Source organism: Perissodus microlepis, chromosome 3, assembly GCF_051167445.1.
Source record: "Perissodus microlepis isolate ML-2025 ecotype Zambia chromosome 3, ASM5116744v1, whole genome shotgun sequence".
Taxonomy (NCBI): Eukaryota; Metazoa; Chordata; class Actinopteri; order Cichliformes; family Cichlidae; genus Perissodus; species Perissodus microlepis.
The window spans coordinates 26,489,660-26,512,072 of NC_140463.1; the positions used below are offsets into that span (position 1 = coordinate 26,489,660).

At 40.7% G+C, this 22,413-nt stretch overlaps 1 protein-coding gene and 1 long non-coding RNA gene across 2 annotated transcripts; both read right to left on the reverse strand.

Moving 5' to 3' along the window:
* Window positions 1-847: 847 nt before the first annotated feature.
* Window positions 848-11,723, reverse strand: LOC146390756 (uncharacterized). The gene is made up of 3 exons (XR_014799856.1): window positions 11,362-11,723; window positions 10,371-10,972; window positions 848-6,185 (listed from the first exon to the last, which is right to left on the reverse strand). It is a non-coding gene; the product is annotated as an uncharacterized LOC146390756 (long non-coding RNA).
* A 1,947-nt stretch (window positions 11,724-13,670) lies between these two features.
* On the reverse strand, window positions 13,671-21,341 carry LOC146390757 (uncharacterized). Its single transcript, XM_084918301.1, has 9 exons — window positions 21,253-21,341; window positions 19,934-20,163; window positions 19,086-19,507; window positions 18,474-18,569; window positions 18,285-18,388; window positions 18,036-18,144; window positions 17,730-17,874; window positions 17,618-17,644; window positions 13,671-16,177 (listed from the first exon to the last, which is right to left on the reverse strand). Exons 1-9 carry the CDS (start codon window positions 21,339-21,341, stop codon window positions 15,633-15,635), a joined length of 1,767 nt encoding a protein of 588 aa, XP_084774427.1. The 3' UTR covers window positions 13,671-15,632.
* Between the last annotated feature and the right edge of the window lie 1,072 nt (window positions 21,342-22,413).

The following is a 22,413-nucleotide window of genomic DNA, read 5'->3' on the forward strand; positions in this document are numbered from 1 at the left end:
TGCATCGGCCCAACTAGGGGGCTCTCTAACTGGTGGGGAGGTTGTTACATCTTTGCAGGTGGTCTCCTCACTACAGGAGCTCACTCTGCAGGTGGGGGGAGAGATATAGGAGAGGGGGAGAATGAACTCAACCTGGATGTCTATTGTCTTGTGTAGTTTGGGAGATGATTGGATGATGGGGTGGGTGCAGTTTTCTCTGGGGTGGAGTCGGGTGGGCTGCCCCAGACTCTGTGGGGCTGGGCAGTGCTGCTGCTGCGGGCCCCGGTCCGGCTGGGCCTGGGCCTCCTTGCCCTGGTGGGTTCCAGAGCGTGGGGGTGCCTACTGGGGTCAGCGGGGGAGCTGGCCCCAGGGAGGGGCCGCTTGCCCCTCCCTTTCTTCCCTCCCCATCCTCAGCTGCCTCCCTATTCCCGCTCTACCACACCCACCCACACACGCAGGGCTTGGGGTGCAGGTATGTCACCAGGGTGCAGGGGAGGCACTCCCCCTCTGTCCCCTTCTGGCCGCCTGTGCCTCAATTTTATTCTGCAACCTAGACATCCACATTACTCACACTCTCACATAACACATACATATAGGGCCTTGGGGGTGGGCACGTTTTACAGCATCCAGAGGATGGTCGTTGTACTCCAACCCACCTCTGGCGCTGGTGCCCTACCCTCAATTTTAAATGCATTTAGACACTGAGGGTTTTCGGGAGGAGCCGTGCTGCTCTCTGAGAGGAAGCTAGTACCATGCTCTCCTGAGTTTTAAATGCACTTTAGAACAGCACACAACAACATTACATATGAGCGGGCGTAGGGAGGTTTGAGGTCTTCACTCACCCCGGTTCTGTTAGCCGTCAGGGCTGGGGGGCTGGGAGGAGGTGCTGGCCGTCAGACTGGGGTCTGGGATGCGGGGCCTCCCTGCTACTGCAGATAAGGAGGTGGTCCGCTTGCCTCCACCCCAGAGAGAAGGGTTACATCTCCTGGGTCTAGGTGCGGCTTGCCCCTCTGGGGGCGGGGGTACCTGGACCTGGGATATAGAGTATGTTTGGGGAGTGCGACTGTCTGTGCAGTGTCTATTTGTGTCTGTCTACACGTTAGGTGAGTGCCGAGTATTTGGTTGTGCATATGGGGGTGGGAATGCACGTCTGTGTCCGCGTGTGCCTGTTTGTCTGTGTCTATATGTCAGGTTGGGTCTTAGACTCAACCTCTCTGGGAACATCTCAGGCCCTCCAAAGTACGGAGGCCTATCTCCCCTCACCACACTCCCTGCCGGTGGCTGATGCCCTTAGACGTTGGTGTGTTGGTGGTCCTTGTCATCTGGGGCTGGGCGCTCATGCATGTACCGGCTCACTCCTGGTGGCCGATTGGCGGGGCCGGGCGCCTGTGGCCCGGCTGGGCTCCTTCCGGGGGGTGGGATGCCCTCAGGCCTCTGGCCTCTGGGCCTGAAGCTCGGTCCTCTCTGGCACAGCTGGCTGCCGGCGGAGCCCGCGGGCACGCCACTGCAACCCCCTCTGGCCTCTGCTCCGTAGCTGCGGGGTGACCTCTCGTTTGGGGCTCTACTCAGCTCTTCCCAGGAGGGTGGCACGGTTCCCCCCCCCTTTGGTGGTCCTCCTCGGGTCCTTGTACTCTGGGGCCTCTGGATATCTGGGGCCTGGATCTCCTCCATACCTGCTTCATACCCTGGTGGACGGGGCTATGGCTCCCCACACTCCCTAGCAGATCGTTACATGGAGAAACCTTTGGAATACAAGCATGCTGATCCACACAGGTATGCACACAGGTGTACACACGGGTGTTCACAGACGCGGACTACACCTTTCTTGGCTGCTGCCTCAAAGCACATTGTGCGCTGTCTATCTTGCGTGCTGCACAATATCATTTATTATTTAGTATCTACTGTTATCTACAGCTAGCTAGTTTATTGTGATGGTGCTGTTTTTATTATGTTGCTCTTTGTTGTTTGCTTTCTCTTCTGTTTTTTTTCTCCATACAGGTGATCCAGGCGTTTTGTTTGTTTGTTTTTTCCTTTCTTCCCCCCCTTCTCACCGTCTCTTCTCCCCTTTGGTTTTCTTTCTCTCCCTCTCTTTCTTTCATTCTTTCTCCCTGTCCTATCCCCCAGTCACGTCTGTCCCGTTTGTAGCAACCGAAAATAAAATAAATACATAACTATAATAAAGGTCAATCAAATGGACCAATATGGCAAGGCCATGATGATCCACTTGGTAAAATAAATCCGCTTGGCATCTTTCTTGGCCTTAAGACAACAATTCTGATGGCTAAAGATCCAAACGGGACACAAAAAAGGAAAAAAAAAAAAAAAAGATATTGTCTGATGAGTGCTAATGACTAAATAGAGTGCACTTGTGTGTAATCTAATGTCAGTACAAATACAGCTACTCTGTGACGGCCTCAGAGGTTGTCTAGGAGAATATTGGGGGCAACAACACCATGAAGTCCAAAGAACACACCAGACAGTTCAGGGATAAAGTTATTGAGAAATTTAAAGCAGGCTTAGGCTACAAAAAGATTTCCCAAGCCTTGAACATCCCACGGAGCACTGTTCAAGCGATCATTCAAAAATGGAAGGAGTATGGCACAACTGTAAACCTACCAAGACAAGGCCATCCACCTAAACTCACAGGCCGAACAAGGAGAGCGCTGATCAGAAATGCAGCCAAGAGGCCCATGGTGACTCTGGACGAGCTGCAGAGATCTACAGCTCAGGTGGGGGAACCTGTCCATAGGACAACTATTAGTCATGCACTGCACAAAGTTGGCCTTTATGGAAGAGTGGCAAGAAGAAAGCCATTGTTAACAGAAAACCATAAGAAGTCCCGTTTGCAGTTTGCCACAAGCCATATGGGGGACACAGCAAACATGTGGAAGAAGGTGCTCTGGTCTTGGCCAAAATGCAAAACGCTATGTGTGGTGGAAAACTAACACTGCACATCACTCTGAACACACCATCCCCACTGTCAAATATGGTGGTGGCAGCATCATGCTCTGGGGGTGCTTCTCTTCAGCAGGGACAGGGAAGCTGGTCAGAGTTGATGGGAAGATGGATGGAGCCAAATACAGGGCAATCTTGGAAGAAAACCTCTTGGAGTCTGCAAAAGACTTGAGACTGGGGCGGAGGTTCACCTTCCAGCAGGACAATGACCCTAAACATAAAGCCAGGGCAACAATGGAATGGTTTAAAACAAAACATATCCATGTGTTAGAATGGCCCAGTCAAAGTCCAGATCTAAATCCAATCGAGAATCTGTGGCAAGATCTAAAACTGCTGTTCACAAACGCTGTCCATCTAATCTGACTGAGCTGGAGCTGTTTTGCAAAGAAGAATGGGCAAGAATTTCAGTCTCTAGATGTGCAAAGCTGGTAGAGACAAACCCTAAAAGACTGGCAGCTGTAATTGCAGCAAAAGGTGGTTCTACAAAGTATTGACTCAGGAGGCTGAATAATTACGCACACCCCACTTTGCAGTTATTTATTTGTAAAAAATGTTTGGAATCATGTATGATTTCCGTTCCACTTCTCACGTGTACACCACTTTGTGTTGGTCTTTCACGTGGAATTCCAATAAAATTGATTCATGTTTGTGGCTGTAATGTGACAAAATGTGGAAAAGTTCAAGGGGGCCGAATACTTTTGCTGTCCACTGTATGTCCCAGGGATCCTAGAAGCAATGTTGTCTGGGGGCTTTTGCCTGGGATAGGGTTACCAGGGCCCCGCCCTGGAGCCAGGTCCAGGGAGGGTGCCCGAGAGCAAGCGTCTGGTTGATGGGCCTTAGTCCATGGGGCCCAGCTGGGCACAGCCTGAAATATGGACATGGGGCCATCTTCCTGCAAGCCCACCACCTGGAGGAGGCACCGTAGGGGTCCGGTGCATTGCGAGCTGGGCGGCGGCCAGGTGCGGTAGTCCTGGCAGACCGATCCCCGGCTACCAAGACTGGCAATTGTGACATGGAATGTCACCTCTCTGGTGGGGAAGGAGCCTGAGTTAATGCGTGAGGTTGAGAGGTACCGGCTAGATATAGTCAGGCTCACCTCAACGCACGCCTTGGGCTCTTGAAACAGTCTCCTGGAGAGGGGCTGGACTCTGTCTCAGTCTGGAGTTGAGGCGGCGGGCTGGGGTGGGTATTCTGGTATCCCCTTGGCTTGCTGCCTGTATGTTAGGGTTTCTCCCAGTGGATGAGAGGGTTTGTTCCCTGCACCTCTGGATCGGGGAACGGGTCCTGACCGCCGTCTGCGCTTATGCGCTTAGTGGCGGTTCAGAGTACCCAGCCTCAAAGAGATTCTGGCAAACCGCCAGGCAACTCAAGAGGGGACTGAAGGCTTTTCAGGGAGTTTTCAGTACAGTAACAGTAACAGCCTCAAGAGGGCAACAAAAAACAAAACAAAACAACTTTCTTATTCATTCATTACCAGTAAATTAGTGTGAAGGGAAACATGTGACCATCTCCTCACACAAGTTGACTGCGGCCAACATCCCAAGTGTTATTTGGGTATTTGAAGAAGTACACTCTTGTACTATATGTGTACTATATGTGTGTGACATTTAAAATCTGGGTCACTGTGGCTGAAGCATAATGCAGAAAAATAGGAAGCACAGCAGACATCAGCTGGTCTTTGCTTACCATGAAGTAGTCCACACAAATGCCCAATAACATAAAACACTTTATGACTTTTATGACTTAAACATACAAGAGAAGATTGTAACTATGTTTTTTTCAAGTACTTATTGCCACTAAAGCAGAGTTTTGTGAATATAAACAAATATGGATGTAAATTAAGTTTGACCAGTTGTTTTTTTGCTTGACTAGAAGGTTTTTTCATGTGGTTTTAAGGTTTTAAAGCAAACACAGAAACTTATAGACATTTCAAGTGTATTTTTTTTTATTTTAGCAAACCAAAATCAAGACTGTGTTGCTGTGCTACACTACTTTATCTAATAAACAGGAACAAAGTTACACCATTCTGTTCTTGTGGATACAAATAAAAAAACCCATCAGTTTTTATTTTGAATGATACAAGTGGGAGTGGTCTAACTATCAAAAACACAACAACAAACAAAGTGGTTCTAAAATCCAAATATTATACAGCTAGTTAGAAGTACTCATTAAACAGATGTTTCTTACACAGATTAAATACTAGAAATTTGGATGCTGCATTTGTTATCAAACTCTCTATGATTCTTATTTCAATAATGGATCAAAAAGAAAACTAAAGCAAAATTCATTAACCCTTTATTCACCATTAGCCAGCTGACGGGCCCATTTTCCAAGCTCTATTTAAATGACTGTAACTATGTCACCGTTTATGCTAGGGAAAAATGTGAATGGTTTCAAAAAAAAAGAAGCTGATGCTAATGCTAATGCTATCTGAACACAGAAAGAAAACTCAACTCTGCGTAGAATTTACCACGTGAGCTTCGTACTACTGTAACTCATCAACTCTTTGAGCTAGAGAGAAGTGATCTAGGTGTAAACACTTTTTTGTACATTAAATTTAGTACAGTTCATATTTAAACTTGATGTTGTGTTACATTTTGTTCGTGTTGAATATCAGTTTTCACTTAACTCGAAATCTGATCCTTTCTTAATTTATTTTTTCCCCACGTAAACTGTTGTTGCATTGCCATAACAATACAGTGATGTAGAATGACTGCCAGATATTGAAAGCTGAGGTTATTCTGAAAAAAAAAGAATGGCAAAAGCATTCACATATAGTATGATTTTAGACCCCTTTACAGACAAAATTACCAAATAAGTTACTTGGTAAATAAAGGGTTAAAGCACTAACACAATGCAAAGTTGCTGAATTTAGAAATTAATCAGTGGAAAGCTATTCTACCACAATACTGAAATTCCTTGCAGGACTGCAGGGTATATTGCTTGCTCTTTGGTGTTCATATTTCTGAAAATGAACAGGGAGACATTGGTTTCCAACCTTGTCGCATGCCACAATCACAACCCTTTTCTTTGCACCAATTTTAATTTTACAATCCTTGTTCCTTTTCCTGGATGCGATGTCATATATCAGCATTTCTGAGTTGCTGATGCACAAGTTCCCTGCATAGTTATCCGTCTTGCTTAAGCGTCGACCGTCTCTGCTGCAGATTCTGTTCACATTCTCCAGATCACTTTTATTGAGGAATGATTGCACTGTAGTTCTGCACCAGAGGTGTTCTTTTTTCAAATACCTGCATTAATAGATCAATATTTCAGTACATATCAGGGCTGGACTGGGACAAAAAATCAGCCCAGGTATTTTGACTAGAGACCGGCCCAGCAGGTATTATAGGGAAAACCATAAAGCCTTTGAATGAAAAAAAATGCTGCTGTGACAGTGATGTAGATTGTCACATGTCACATGACTACTTTGGTTGCTAGACACTTTAAAAGAGAATAAAAAAGAAAAGTATTTCTTTATGCCCACTTTTCCTGTTAATGCCCAAAGTAGCCCCCTGGCAAAAGTTTGCTAGACCCGCCCCTGCAAAGTTACCAGTTGTCAGCTATGTAGAAAAGGATCTTGGTGTTATTTGTCTCTCGGAAACAGTTCATAACTTCCCTTCAACTCATTCATTTCAGCTCTGATAATTAAATAAGGACGTCTCCTGGTTTCATCTTCATGTTTCCCTCTCACCAGATATTTAAACCGATATCATGACCAGCAGCTTTTATGACTGTGGCTCTAGCAAACATCAGCTGATCCTAGAAATTAATATTAAATTAAATAAATTCTAACAACAGCTGATCAAGCTTAAACATGCTGCTGTTGTTTATCCGCCGGTTTCCTCTTTCTGGCGCAAAGTGGGAGATAAACAAACAAGAGAGACTGGACTTGCGACAGAAAAGCCGATCAGCTGATCATTGATCACTTTCATGATTGAAGTAGCAAATGGAGAGGGAGGGGGAGAGAATGAGAGAAGTAATATTAATATTTTCTCTGAATATATGATGTTTTTGTTTTTTTAAATATAAAATAACTAATAACTAGAATAACTAACCTTGTGAATAAAATAAAGTTCAACATCCGTAACATCATTGCACTCGTCCAGCAGTATAGAAACTCCATCATGCTAGCTGGTACGCAGTACGAGTTATTGTAACCTGTAAAAAGTCAGCACAACGAAAATAAACTACACCTAAACTTGGTTTATATCTGACCCAGATAGACTGCAGGTCAAAACTCCTCACCTGACACTCGGACCGGTGGCCGCCTCGGGTCTCACCTCCTCCTGCCTCCCCTTTTCCTCATCCACCTGCTGGCCTCAGTGGAAGCTCCGCCATAGCCACCACCAAACAACTGAGTTATTTTTACACATCTGCCAGCATCTGGCCAATCCACCCAATGTCATTGTTTATACCATTACAAAAACGAAAACTAAACAAAACATCAGCCCATAAAAACGAAAAATCACCATCGGCCCACCGGGCAAATCCCCGGTATGCCCGATGGCCAGTCCAGCTATGGTACATATTATTACATCATGGATATTAAGCCAGTTTTCAGCTTGCTAAACAACTTCTGCTTAGTTTTCAATATATTCTAATGTCCCCAGTGTTACAATTCCTCTAAAAGGTATGCACTGATAAACACTAAGCCTCGATGTGGAACAGGATAAGGAAAAGCCGACCGTGGTTCAGGGGGTTGGGAAGCTCATCTGTAACTGGAAGGTTGCCGGTTCGATCCCCCAGCTCTCTCTGTCCTGGTTGTTGTGTCCTTGGGCAAGACACTTCACCTACTGCCTACTGGTGTTGGCCAGAGGGGCCAAAGGCGCAATATGGCAGCCTCGCTTCTGTCAGTCTGCCCCAGGGCAGCTGTGGCTACAACTGTGGTTTGCCTGCACCAATGTGTGAGGGTGAATGAATAGTAGAATTGTAAAGCGCTTTGAGAGTCTCGAAAAGCTCTATATAAATGCAATCCATTATTATTATTAAGTGTGCCTATGCCAAGAGGCACACTTATTACTATTCCTCGGATTTATTCTTCTTCTTCTTATTATTATTCTTCAGTTTCCGCCTGAAATTTTGCAGCGTAACTCGTGTTTATGACTTTTATAGTGTTTTAAATATTTCGATTTTAGTGCAAATTTTGGCCCATTTCTAGGCCCATGGCAAAGATTCAACTTTTGGCCCCATAGAAACAGATTTCAAACTTCATTTGTGGTGTGTTGGCTCTCTCTAGTGGTATGCCGGGAGTAGTACGGCCTGTCTACCGTCATTTGGATTACCGTAGTGACGACAATATCAACGGCGCGCACAGCATCGCTGCTTTCAGGAACCATTGGAAGTTTTAAGGTTGCACGAACCATTGAATACTTACGGTAAGCGAAAGGGTGTATGCTTGGTGGAAAACTCCATATCCCACAATTCATAGCACGCCTCTACGGAGTCAAACAATGGCGGCCACCACTTCGATTTTATAGTGCTTTTATTTGTGTTTCTAGGTCACAAAATAAACTTTTAAGATATTTTCAGGCGAGAATGTAGCTGTGTAAACTTCAAATATCTGCTCGTTTTATCAAGACATCCCATATTAGCAACAGTTCTCTTACGATGTTGCTGCTAGCTGGCTAGCTAGCTAGCTAGCGCGGCTAGCGTCGCTTCGCTCAAAAGCACCCGGGCTTGGCTTACAGTAAGGCGGCTCACACTCGTTTCACCTCCCGATCGCTCGCAAAGAGTCTGTGTCTCAGCTGGACTTATTTTTCGCTTATATGGGCCGATGATTCATTTATTCATTTTAGTAACGGTATAAACAGTGAAAGGTGGTTGTCCAGATGCTGGTCGGTGTGGGAAAATAACTGAGTTGTTTGGTGGTGGCTAACACAGAGCTCCAACAAAGGGCAGCTAGCCACCGGTGTATGACAGAAAGGACACGCGGGAAAAAGACAGAGTAGAGTTGCCAACCATTCCGTACAAACGGAATCGTCCCACATTCAGAGAAAATATTATGCGTTTCGTATTGAGTTGAAAAGGAACACAGTTTGTCCCGTACTTCAGGTAGAACGGAAGAAGACACAAAGCTGGATTTATTCTGTTGTTCTGTAGCCTCCCCTGTCATTCTCTCACCTGTTGCAACTTCAATCATGAAACTGATCAATGATCGGCTTTTCTCTCTTGTTTGTTTATCGCGCTAAACAACAGCAGCACGTTTAAGCTTGATCAGCTGTTGTTAGAATTCATTTGATTTTAATTTCTAGTATCAGCTGATGTTTTCTGGAGCCACAGCTGTAAAAACGGCTGGTCCAAACCAGGAGATGTCCTTACTGAATCATCAGAGCTGAACTGGTGATGGAGAAACAGGTTTACCTTTTAGGTGACATGAATGAGTTGAAGGGAAGTTATGAACTGTTTCTGAGAGACAAATAACACCAGGATCCTTTTCTGTGTAGCTGACAGCTGGTAACTGTACAGGGGCGGATCTAGCAAAGCTTTTGCCAGGGGGCCAGGTAGGGCATTAACTGGGAAAGGGGGCACAAAGATATACTTTTCTTTCTTACTCTCATATAAAATATTTACCTTTTATTAAATAGTTATCTGAATCTTACAACCAAAGTTTGTATAATAATACACAAGATTGGCTGTAGACCATTTTTAATCATTCAGAACACTGTGTAAAAATAACAAAAAGTGAATGCAAAAGTGCATAAATATTTATTTTACGTGTTTGATGTGTGTGGTGGGGCGTGGTCTGCAGTGCCGCTACAGGGGAGGTGGACCCACCTGAGCGGCATCTGCAATCACGCCTCTCAGGCGTAAAGTCTGTGCTCTCTCGGCTGTTGTTTTGGTATGTGTCGGGCTGTGAGATGAAAAGCTACAGCCGGCTGTGTTGGTACAGCAACCATGTGTGAAAAGTGGTCAATAAAGTAATGCTACAAAGCGTGTTCATGCAAACATTGTCGGGTCTGCCGTGGTACAATGGGACTTCTGCTCATGAACCTCTGTGCACAGCGTCTGCAAATCGGGGCTGTATGAAGTCACCTCATCTTTACACAAAACTGTAAGCTGTCATCTGTGAGGCGCGAGCGGTGTTTGTTTTTACCATAGTTCATGGTGGAGAATGGCTGCTCTGCTGAGTTTTGCTCTCTGTAGCCGTATGAATGGCAAACTACACTGATTAGCAGCGGCATAGGCACACTTAAAATTTCTTCTGAAATTTTCGCTTTCTAGTTATTATTATTATCTGTTCGCTTATTTGTAAAACAATTCCACACACATAAAATGCTGAATTTAATGACATCACATGAAGATGCTCATAAAGCAGCACCGTGTGGTGTAGCAGCACATAAACCTCTGGAGCCTGTAAGCTTTTACTTTTAAGGTTGTTTCGTACTGCACACAATAAAACTAATTATTATTTGAATTATTTACTTTTAATTTACCTTTTCCAAGCATCTATGGAATTTCTGTCAAATTCCTCTTGAAGGATGTGTCTGCTTACAAATTCTTCATAATGACTCTTGGGGCTTTTGTCCTGACACGGTGATGAAGGCCCCGCGGTCATGCTGCTGCCCCCATCAATAAGGGCTACAGTGACGATGATGGTGATCAAGACAATGAATCTCATTTTATCTGCAGTTAAAAGGAGAGAAGGTGACAATCTTATGAGGTTGAAAAGAAGGCAACAGGACTTGGACTGGAAGATATTTCACCCTCAGAGGCTTCTTCAGTTACAAGTTTGTCCCAAAATGCACTGTAAAATAAATTTGAAAAAATACAGTATAGTTTTCATTTATGTTTAACATGACTTAATATTTGCATTTTATTTAATATTACAATTATTTTCTGCTATGATATCACTAGTTTAACCCTGCTATGGTTTTAACTTTTTTGATTATTTTAAATTTATGGCACCTGTAAACATTTGTTTTTTTTATATATGTGCTTTATAAATACATTTGACTTTGACTTCAAGAAACTTAAAGAAGTCCAGTTGCCTTTAATTGAAGGTACTTCCGCTGCACTGACCTGGATGACTCCGAACCTACACAGACAGAGAAGGCAATACTGATTAGCTAACATATTTTAAAAAGGATACACTCAACAAATCATTTAAAATAATGAATATGCTGTGCATTCAAATAAAAATAAAAAAACAGCACCCAGAAACAAAATCAACATATCATATACGTTTTAACATCACATTGCAATATTTTACATTAGTGTTTGGCAACTCTTATATTACGGGTAGGATCATGAGCAGAGTGCCACTAATCTGTGTTATTCCTTTAACATCTCAATACGACTCTTATATCAAGAAAAAACGTGAGTATACAAGATTGCAAAATTACACAATTTCATCTGATAAATGAAATTTCAATATCATTAACTGTATAGGAAAATATGAGCCAGGAGACAGAAAAGTCATCTTACCTTTCCTTGTTGCTGTGGAGGACTGATATCACCTGGTGCTCTGGTGGGTTAGAAGTACTGCAACATCCTTTACTTGCTTCCTCTTTTTATCTTTTAGTTATAACCAATCATCTTTCTCCAAATAACAGGAATCAAAATAGTCAAAGGCAAAGAAAAAGGAAGCATAAAAAAGTGCATCATCAAAAAGAAGTGCAGTGCAGATGGAGTGATTTCAGGTTATGAATAAATGAACCCGAACCTGTTTGATTTTTCTCAGATTACTACTGTACCAGACCTCGAGGAGACTAACTAATAGTATTGTAGACATACCAGTGCTGACATATTTAACCAAACTGACTAATAATAATAATAATTCATGTTTATCTTTATTAAAAAATGCACAAAAAGAGTGTAAAAAATAATCCAAACTTTTTGAGGACTATAAACATTTACAAGCATTAAATGACAAATCAGCTGGCTGTTCCCTTTTACACGAAACATGTAAACACATTTCAAGAAACTGTGGTTCAGTTTTTCAAAACTCTACAAAACACAACTGAAAAGAGTAAACCGCTTTATCAAAACCCCACACAGCACAAAAAACACTCAACAACACTTAAAATCTCATTTTCTCATCTCAAAACTGATTCCATGTCACAAATTCCAGTGTGTGCAAATATCCCGTTTCTCCTTTTAGTGTAGAGTTGTTTACCTGCATAGCATTTGCAGTACTACATGTAAGTGCAACACAAATCATTCTATAGTAAAACTCAGTAATTTCACCTGAAGTGTAGGTGTAAGTGTAAGACTACAAAGTAAATGTGTGCTCAGATACAAAAAAATGAAACAATATTTATTTGGGAAAGGAAAATTACATCTAAACCTCATCTTATTCTCTCTCTCTCTCTCTTCTTCTTTGTTGGTGTTGCTTCATCTTCTTGCCTAACACCTGCAAAAATTATTTTTGGTCTCTTTTATATTCTGACACATGACTGTATTCTCCTTCCAACTGAGTTTGCACATGTTTGCATGTTATATGCTTTTGTCTCTGCACTTAGTTACTTTGTGTGTTATTTTGGTAGTCCTTAGTTTTGCTTCCTTTGTCTCGCTTTGCCACCTGTTGCCTCTCAACCAGCTGCTTCCACTTCCTCTCATTAGTCTCGGTGTGTGCAAATGCCTCGCCTTTATGTTGTAAATATATTCTTTAATCCTCATTTTTTATGTCTACACTCTGCTCCCATTGCTCTTGTGGACTTTTGTGATGTCTTCAGATTTTTGGATTTCCAGTCAACATTCAAAGCTCACCTTGAGTGAAGACTCTATCTTAGTGTCCTTTCACTCACTGGTCATTAAATAAAAACCACTACTGTAAATAGAAATGACCTAAAGGCTCCAAATGTAAATCCACCTCTTGTTACTCGTAGTTTTCTGGTTGTCTTGCCATTTTTAAGGAGATACTTCAAAGTTTCCCTTCAGGCATATCCTTCACTAATAACAGTTTTTATAATAATTATTAATGTAATGAGTCTTTGCTAATAATGTAAGATATGCTTACAAAACCACTTCCAACACTAAGCATATGGTGCGCTCTGAGGTGTAGTTAAAACAAACAATCAAACAAACAAACCTTGTGATCTATTGATTCTGTGGTCAAATCACAAATGTCTCCGAAACACTGAGGAAAGCCACCGACTGAAACATCAGTTTCTTTCTGCTGGTATAAAAAGTATAACTGCGGGTTCTGATCTCTAAATCTGAGGTGCCAACAACTGTACAGTGACTAAGAACGTGGAGCTAATGTCACTGTAAGGCAGAGCTTCACAGAAAAATATAGCATTAATGTTACTAGTCTAAAAAATTTCTCTTAACATTAGTGAGTGCTAAAAAGTGTCTGGCAAACTCACTTTCACAGGAAGTGTTTTCTAAACTTTGCTTGCATGGGTGAAATGAAGAAATGAAACAGATTGTAGGGTTCCTCACTGTTATTCTAACAAAGAGTCAAGCTCAAAAAAAATCTGAAGAATCAGGTGGCTTTTAAAGCCTTTTGAATTCAGACATAGCTAAACCACAGGCGGCTGTGCTCTAGCTTATTAACGTTTATTGCACTTAAAAATGTAGCTCACGTAAAATGTCAATTTTTTTTTTTTTACTAATGTCAGCTGCAAACTTGCTTCTGTAAAATCCCTGCACTCCTAGGGCTGAAGGAAGAGTAAAGGAGACAATATACAGCTGGTTTCATTAAGGTTTGGATTTATTCAAACTACAAAATAAATAAAACTAAAATCTTAAACATATTTCATTCTTTTTTCATTACAAACACAGTTAAAATATTAAAAAATATTCCCTAGATAGAAGTTTGTTTGTTTCTTGTGTATATCTATGTAAAACATATTGCTTATATGCTGTAAATGGATTATTTAAAGTGACTCATGTAGACTACAGTTGAAAAAGCATCAGTTTACAGTATCTAAACTGCCCAGTGAGACAAATTGTTTAACAGATGTGTGGAGTAACAAGGAGGGTCTGTAGAATTAAGCATCTTGTAGACTAAATGCTTGAGGTAGTGGTTAAAATCAGCTTTTCCCAACCACGGAATATAAGTATGCCATTAGAAATCATCAAGTGTGCTGTGGAAGATTATCCAATTTCACCTGATTGGTACTCTTAGCAAGTGGCGTGTTGTGACAGGCAGAACAATTACATTCTCATCTTCCAGATCCACTTAATTGTACTGCCCTTACCACCAGCAAGATGAAGATGAAGAAGAAATACAAAAGTACAAAGTCGAGCTGCGAATATAACAACACTGCAGGGAATAGCGATTACTAAATAACTGAAAACAAAAAGCATCAATCTGGCCTGGGTCCTAGAGAGATTTCCAACCCAGATGGCCCTGGCTTTAATAGTGGAAGAAAGCAAAATAAAAAGTAAACACATGACAATACAGTTAACATTATCTTGCCTTTGGATTGTCATACACTGGAGAACCAAACTGAGCCCATTCTGCTACGCCTGGTGCGCGGGGAAGTCAAACAGTGCCACGGTTCCAAGCAAACTTAAACACCATCTCCAGACAAAACACCCATCACTTCAAGCGTGAACAGACTGAGACGCAGGCAGCTTTAATGAGGAAAACCACCAATAAGAGCAATAAAGCACTTAAAGCTAACAAGTTGCTGAATTGCAAAAATGCATACATGTTTGCACTGATGGAGCAGCTGCCATGCAGTGTGCCATCGGGCACACTAAAGGATTTGTAAACGGAGTGAAAGAGCAACATCTAGATGTCATTGCAATGCATTGTTTTCTGCACCGGGAAGTACTTGTTGCCAAGACTGCAGGAGGAACTTAAAGTGTTTTTCACAAATCAGAAGGACGTCAAGTTACTCTCAAGTGACGAGTGGTGTACAAGACTGCTGTATCTGGCAGATATATTTGAACATCTGATTGACCTGAACACACAAATATAAGGCTGAAATAACAAATTGCTCACAAGTAAAATATACGGGATTTGGTTGAAAGGTGCAGCTCTGGAAACAACATGCTTAACGTGCCAACCTTAACATGTTGACACACACCTAGATATGGCAGGGTGTCAATAGTGGTGGATCTTGTGATTTTTCTAATGTGAAATATGTGCTGTCGTTCCAAAAGGTTGGGAAACTCTGGTTTATGTGAACACAACCAATAACAAGAGAAGAATCCTTATTAAATCATCCCTTTGCACATAATCATAATTAACAGTATTTAGAGTGCATCCCCATAATATAGTAAGTAAGTAAGTAAGTAAAATTTATTTATATAGCACATTTCACAGATAAAAATCACAAAGTCCTTTACAATAAGATCAGACATACAAGTTAAAATTAATTAAAAGCCCGTTTGTATAAAAATGTCTTCAGCTGCTTTTTAAAGGAGTCAGTAGAGTCTAGACAGCGTAAAGACAACGGCAGAGAGTTCCACAGCCTAGGTGCCAGTGCCTGAAAAGCCCGATCCCCACATCTTTTAAACCTAGTACGTGGGACCACCAGTAGCCTCTGACTTGAAGACCTAAGTGCTCGGGATGAAGCATGAGGTTTCAGCAGGTTTCAATGCAAATATGTATACATTTGCATTGCTAGCATTGCTATATAGTGCATAAAAGAAAACTCATGCCTTTATTGTACCTTCATTGATTCATGTTATCATTATAAGAAAAGAACATGGAAACCCAGGCAATCAAATTCCCACCTTAATATATATAATGCCTATAACTGATGCATTCACTGCTCCAAAACCAGTGCATGTGATTACTACTGCTTTTCCATAGCAGATATAATCAAAGGATCGCTGTTTTTCTCATCTGGTTTCAGATGGAGACAGAAGTACGGGAGGATCTCACCACCAAATGAACACTCAGTAAATGAATAGATGTGAGACTGAGACATCACATCATAAAAGGACACGAGACCTTCTTCATAATCTACATACACCCCGACTTTCCGAGGTTTCACTTTAAATGAAAGGTTCACGGGCGGTATTGTCCGGGCTGCATATTTTTTGTCTCCATTATGTGCAGTAACCCAGTAACCTTTGTCAGGGGTCACTAAAAATTTCCCCTTGCGGTAAGCATCACATCTGGCCACACCCAGATCCCACCTGGTCTTGTTGCTGACCTCCACCTCCCAGTATGATTTCCCTGATTTCAGCCTGTTGAGCCCCAGGACACTTCCAAATATATCAGACCTCTGGGGAGAATCAGGATCTTTTGCTGTTTTTCCACCATTTCTCACTTTTTTCCCATTATCAGAAATTACAAGACTTGAGTGTGCAGAAGTCGGGTCCAGCTTCACGTCCACTACAGTCAAAAGAATACACTTAATTAAAAAACTGAACCATGTGGTAAGTAGATCTATAAACATCACACATAGGTCAACACATAAAAATCACTCTTTATTCCTTTTTTTAATCAACATTTTTGTTAAAGAGCTCCATCACACCAAAATATGGCACTAAGTATTGTTGGAGTCCAAACAGACTGACCTTTCCAGACCTCACCGTAACAGAGAAGACTTACTAAATAAAACAGGTTGCTTAGCCAGCTACGGCTTTAATTTGTTTTATTGTTAATGTTTTTTAATGTTATTTGTCTAATATCTGTGCTAGATTTCAATTCTCACAATATTCAAATGCAACAAATTAATTTTGTTGAATTTTAGGAAAAAGATGGATGGGTTGCCCACCCAGTTCAGAAACAACATACTTGTGTTTTATGGTTTCTCTATATCACCAGCTCTCAGTATCAACAGGATAACAAGTCAAAAATAATAAATAAATTCTGGATAATATTAAACTGATCTTTGCCATTATTTTCTAAACAAACGCAGAAAATTACATGAGAAAATAATACCCTAGATTGGGGAAGTGCATACTAAATTGTGCTTAGAAATTACTTAACTTTAGCAAAAGAACACATTCAACTCTAGAAATTAAAAACATATTTAAAACTGAAATCAAAGGCTTTTATTCTGAAAATCAGACTTACTGTATCAAACTGATGTCTAATTTTGAAAATGTCGTTTTTATTTTATAAGCATATTGGTTTTCCTTTAAATAAAATTTAAAATAAAACAGGGCTTTTATTGTGAAAATCTGGCACACTGTCATGGTCCTGGGTCATTTGACCCAGCGTTTTGTGTCTTCTATTATTGTAATATATTCTGGTTGTGGTTTCTAGCTCATTGGTTTTGGTTTGGTTCTTCTTCAGTTTAGTGTTAGTCATCCCTACCTGTGTGTTCCCTCTGTAAAGTCTGTGTTTCTTTATATGTGTGAGTTCCTGTTTTATTTTGAAGGTCAGTGTCTCAGGTTATTGTATTCTGTTTTTATATCTCTCAGTCTCGTCAGCTCCAATTTTCCCCAGCTGTGTCTCTTCCTGTTTCTCATTCCCTGATTGCTTCTTTGTGTATATAAGCTCTGTGTTTTCTGGTGTGCGTTGCTGGTTCGTCTGTGTATTTCCCAAGTCGTTTCCCTGAATCTCCCTGCATCTCTACTTCTGGTTTGTTTCTGTTAGTTTTCCAAGTTTAGGTTTTGCTTAGTTTCCATGGTCACCCTTGTCGTATCTGTTTGTATCACCATCTGATGAATAAACTCACTTGCATCTGAGCTGCCTGCATAAAGGGTCCTTTAATAATTTACGGACGGCTTGCCCAGCAAACTGTGACATGCACACCTGTTCCCTGTTGTTACTCACTGTTAACATTTCTTTTATACTGCTGTAATTTTTTTTTTAAATACACACCTGCAAATGTAGAAATCCTCTCGAGGTCTGTGGAAACACACATTTGAGTAAGCTGCAGTGTGTCAAATCTAAAGTAAAATTAATACAAGTCATGAGAGACCAAAAGACTTACCTTTGGATGCGAGTTTTTCTATTTCCTGGCCAATTTGCTTCATCATGGCTGAAGTCGTACCTCGCAGTGTCCCGAAGAAGAGCGAAGTGTTGTCACATAAAGTTTTCCAGTTAGCAGATTCTTTCAGGCCTGTTACAGGAGAAAGCTGTGCATGTGTGCAAAGGTAAAAGTTAGCTTAAAGCAGGCACGATTAATTTGAATGAATCAGAAATAACACTGAAAATGCACAGATGTTGTAAATGAAATTTTTCCTCTTTTAAGGGAATTTATGCTCCAGTAGATGGATCTCAGATCCTTGAGGTTCACCTCCAAGTCTGGGTTGTTGTCTAGGTCATCAGTGGCTTTTTTGAGTACATCAATTTCTCTTTGCAGCTTCTGGGTGAGATCTTGTGCTTCTCTTTTCACTTTCCGTCTCCTAAAGATAACAGAGAGGGCACGTGGGAATCCATTTTATTAAAACATAATGCACCAAAGGAGCACAAAGAATCCTTGCGATGTTAAAATGTTCTTCAACAATGCTGACAGACTAACTTCTACATGCCTCACAGGACCAACCTGTCCTCCAGAGTCTGGCATGCTTTCTCTTTAGCATCCTCCACAATTTTCATCACCTCTGAGAAGAAACTGTTGATCTCCAACCATTCGGCATCCAAGCTACCCTGAATAGCCATAAGAGAGTAACGGCGTCAAAGCAATATCAAAATAAAGGATTTTCTTTTTTAAAAAAAATGTTGCGGTCTTTACATTGCAGTTTATTTCAGATGATTTGACCTCGGCCATCTTGTGGTCTCGGGAATCAATTTTCTGCCGTAAATCAGCTTTCATCTTTTCTTGTCTTTCCTTGAAAAGGGACAATGGAAAATGTTAAAATACTCAAAGTTTATACAGGTTATAAGTCTTATACTAGCAGTCATGTCAGCAGCTCTGTGAGTCACTGCGTAGTTTGGATTTGCCAGTACTAGAGTCACACATTTTTCAGGTTTGTCATAAAAAAGCATTAGTTACCTGAGCCATGTCACAAATGTTAACCTCCTGGTGAAGCTAGAAAAACAGCCAGTTCATTACCTAACTGTTAATGTGTTTATTTCATGTGTCTAATGAAGAGCCAATAAAATGCAGTTCTTCTAATGACCACTTAAGGCTGGCTCAAGTGGTCATTAAACCGCCCAATAATTTTCTTCTGTACCTGTTGTGTGTTCATAGTTAAACTATACATAGTTGAACTCCACCTCTGTGCTTTTTCTAATGGAATTATCAGACAGGATTGTCTGTGAGGTATTACCTTGTGCTTCAGTTTTGGAGGGTGAAACTCTGGTAATGAATGACTGTATATTCACTGTGTTGAAACTGCAGTACCTTTTGTCGCCTTTTAGCCTTCTCTCTCTCCCGTTCTCTCTCCCTTTCCCTCTCTAGTTCTCTCTCTCGTTCTTGTCTCTCTTGTTCTTGTCTTGCTCGTTCTCTCTCTCGCTCTTCTCTCTCTCGCTCTTCTCTCTCTCGTTCTTGTCTCTCTCGTTCTTGTCTCTCTCGTTCTTGTCTTGCTCGTTCTCTCTCTCGCTCTTGTCTTGCTCGTTCTCTCTCTCGCTCTTCTCTCTCTCGTTCTTGTCTCTCCCGTTCTTGTCTCTCTCTTTCTTGTCTGTCTCGCTCTTCTCTCTCTCGTTCTTGTCTCTCCCGTTCTTGTCTCTCTCTTTCTTGTCTGTCTCGCTCTTCTCTCTCTCGTTCTTGTCTCTCTCGTTCTTGTCTTGCTCGTTCTCTCTCTCGGTCTTGTCTCTCTTGAGCCCCTGTAAGAAAAGAAGATCAATGTTATCATGTTGTTCTTCAGAGTCTTGTTCCTGTCATGAACTAACTTAAACATCTAACTGTGCATATTACTGTGGTTGTCTGACTGGAGGATCAGACAATCCTCCAGTGATCAGTTATCAGCTATGTGTTTTTGTCTTTGTTTTTTCAGTGCAGAAGCTGTAAAAACCAAGCCATAGTACATATTAAATATCGTAGGAGATGGCAAAAAAGAAATCATGTTTGATGAAACTGTAGATTTAATTGATGTAAGTTTGACAAATATGGGGCAAATATTCTAAAAAAGTAATTATCTAAAACATGAAAATAGATTATCACTGTAAACCAGTGAGTTTTAGTTAGATAGTCACTCCCCGACCCTGTAGCAACACAAACTGACCACTGTACAAACACATTGGTAGACTCACTATAATCCAGACTCATACACATGCCCATCGAAGGCTCTCGTCTGATTAGAGATCCCATAAAGGCCGGCATAGGATGGAAACTAGATTGCCCACTTTCAGGGATCCTCATTCCCTTTGGTGTGCAGCCCATCCTTCCCTGGTGAACTCTCAGGCCATGGTAAGTTGTGAAAGACCGGCCGCAGTGACAAAAGTGTTGCTCCATGTTGGATGAGTTGAGTATCTGTAGGGGACTGATAAGGTGCAAACAAGCAGGTATAAAGACATGCACTGTCCAGAAAATGTGATCAGTAGATTTTGACTTACAGTGTATTATTTTTCGTTGTGCATTATTTTTTCAATCTTAATGGAGGAAGAATTAAATAAGTAATCTGTGATCCACCCATGAGGGTGATTCAACACAAATTCATTTTAATAAACAAAATGAGCTAGAACTGAAGTTTAATGACTTGGGGAATTTTGAGTTTTGAGGATTTTTTTTAATTACAGCTATTGTAAAATGTCTGAATTTAAATCTCTAAATCACTTATATTGTAGTCATGGAGTATTTGATGTCAATCTGGAGATGTGTGGACAGTGATTAGGCACCCTCTAGTGTTACAGATTACATGTTACAGTCTTGCACACAGAGCCAGATGAAAACAGGAAGTTAAATAGGGAAAGTTCTGTTTCTGTAACATTATAGCTTCAAACAGTTTTCAGTAATAAACTAATAAATGCCTAGTAAAATAAAATTAAAAGCAACAATCAAAATAACTTGTGGTTTTATAGTAATCCCAATCAACTTGAAGTAGCTAACAGCATATTTAGACTACATTTAGCTACATTTAGTGTTATAACACGATGTTTATTAAGCATATATGCAGAATTTGTTTTTTAATTAAGTTGAGTTACTGATTGAATCATCACAGTTCTAATACACACTATACTCACAGTGTCTGCATAATCTATTTTTAGAGTTCGACAATGGATATTATTATATTTTATTTGAGTCAACCCAAGTTAATTTCTCTACACACCTGCACACATAACTCATGCATAGCTGTGCACATACCCTATACCCTGGATCAGGATCAATGATAACAACTTGCTGTTCTACAACTTGTGAAACACTAGACATACAGTCTAAAGTTATGTATTTTAATTTACATGACTTTAGATAACATCTAAGCAAAGCCCAAGGCACAATGATTTTTCTTTTAAACACATTCTTAAACACATATATACCACTGCAGCATGCCATTCACTTGTCTTTTCTTTTGCAGCCTGTGTTTTGTCCTGTCTTATGATCTCTTTCTATTTTCCTTTCTCTTTCGCCTCACCTCTCCAACTGGTTGAGGCACTTCTTGGCAGCAGGACTGGTTCTGCCGGAGGTTTGTCCTGTGGAAAGGGAGCTTTTATTTCCCACCATTGCAGTAGTGCTTACAAATGGGGGGTTTCTGGATTATTGAGGTTTTCTCTAGAATATCAAAGTCTTTACCTCACATTGTAAAATGAATTCTTATTTATTTATTATTAATTCTTTAGTTTATGCAGGAATAAAAGTGAGTTAACAAGCAATTAATGTGATGATTAAAAAGTTGCTGATTTACTCGATATTTCTTTGTTCTGTTTTATGAGTGAAAATTGAATCAATGATTAAAATCCTAGGAAATGTTGTCTTAAATGAAACTCCAAGTTTTTATGTGTTAAGATGCATCACAGATTTTTTTTTAAATTCAATCTAGTGTCAACTGCTTGAATTTAAATCTCTAAGTCACTTATATTTTACTAACGGAAAAATAAATCTGGATGTTTTTATAATTTGTTATATAATATATATATATATATATATATATATATTTCAAAGAACAAACAAAAAACAAATATTAAATTAAAGACACTTAAACACACTTATCTGCCCAGCAGCCTACCTGTGCTCCTGACAGCGGTACTCCACTGTGTGACCTGTCACCTGTTGTTGCATCTTTTTAATGCATTGTCAGTTTTTCAGTTTCATTTCAGTCAAACCCGAAACTTTTCCACCAATGCACAAAGGTGGAGCTACAATACATTTCTCTGATATACTTCTGTGTTTTGGAAACACCATTAAAAGTAAAGCTGTAATACAGAAAAAACTGAACATCTTTATTAAAACTTTTAAAAGTGACATACAAATAGTAGCAGTGAATATACATTTTGTTTCCTCAAATTTTACTCTACCTGTACTTAAAAGAAGTAAAAATACCACAATTCAAAACTTATCCAAATCCAATGCAACCTGTTAGATGACATCAGTCAAAGCACACGATCTGATATATTCATGTTGGTGTTGTTCCCAGATCAACATAGTAAATGTTGTTCCAGGATCAACATTGCAAGTGACCAATCAGAATGTCATACTTTTGCGACTTCGGGAAAAACCGCCGTAAAACAAGAAACTGTACTTAAGCTGCGAGAAACCGCCTCTGTCCGCCGATCAATGAACCCTGACCCCGACCCTA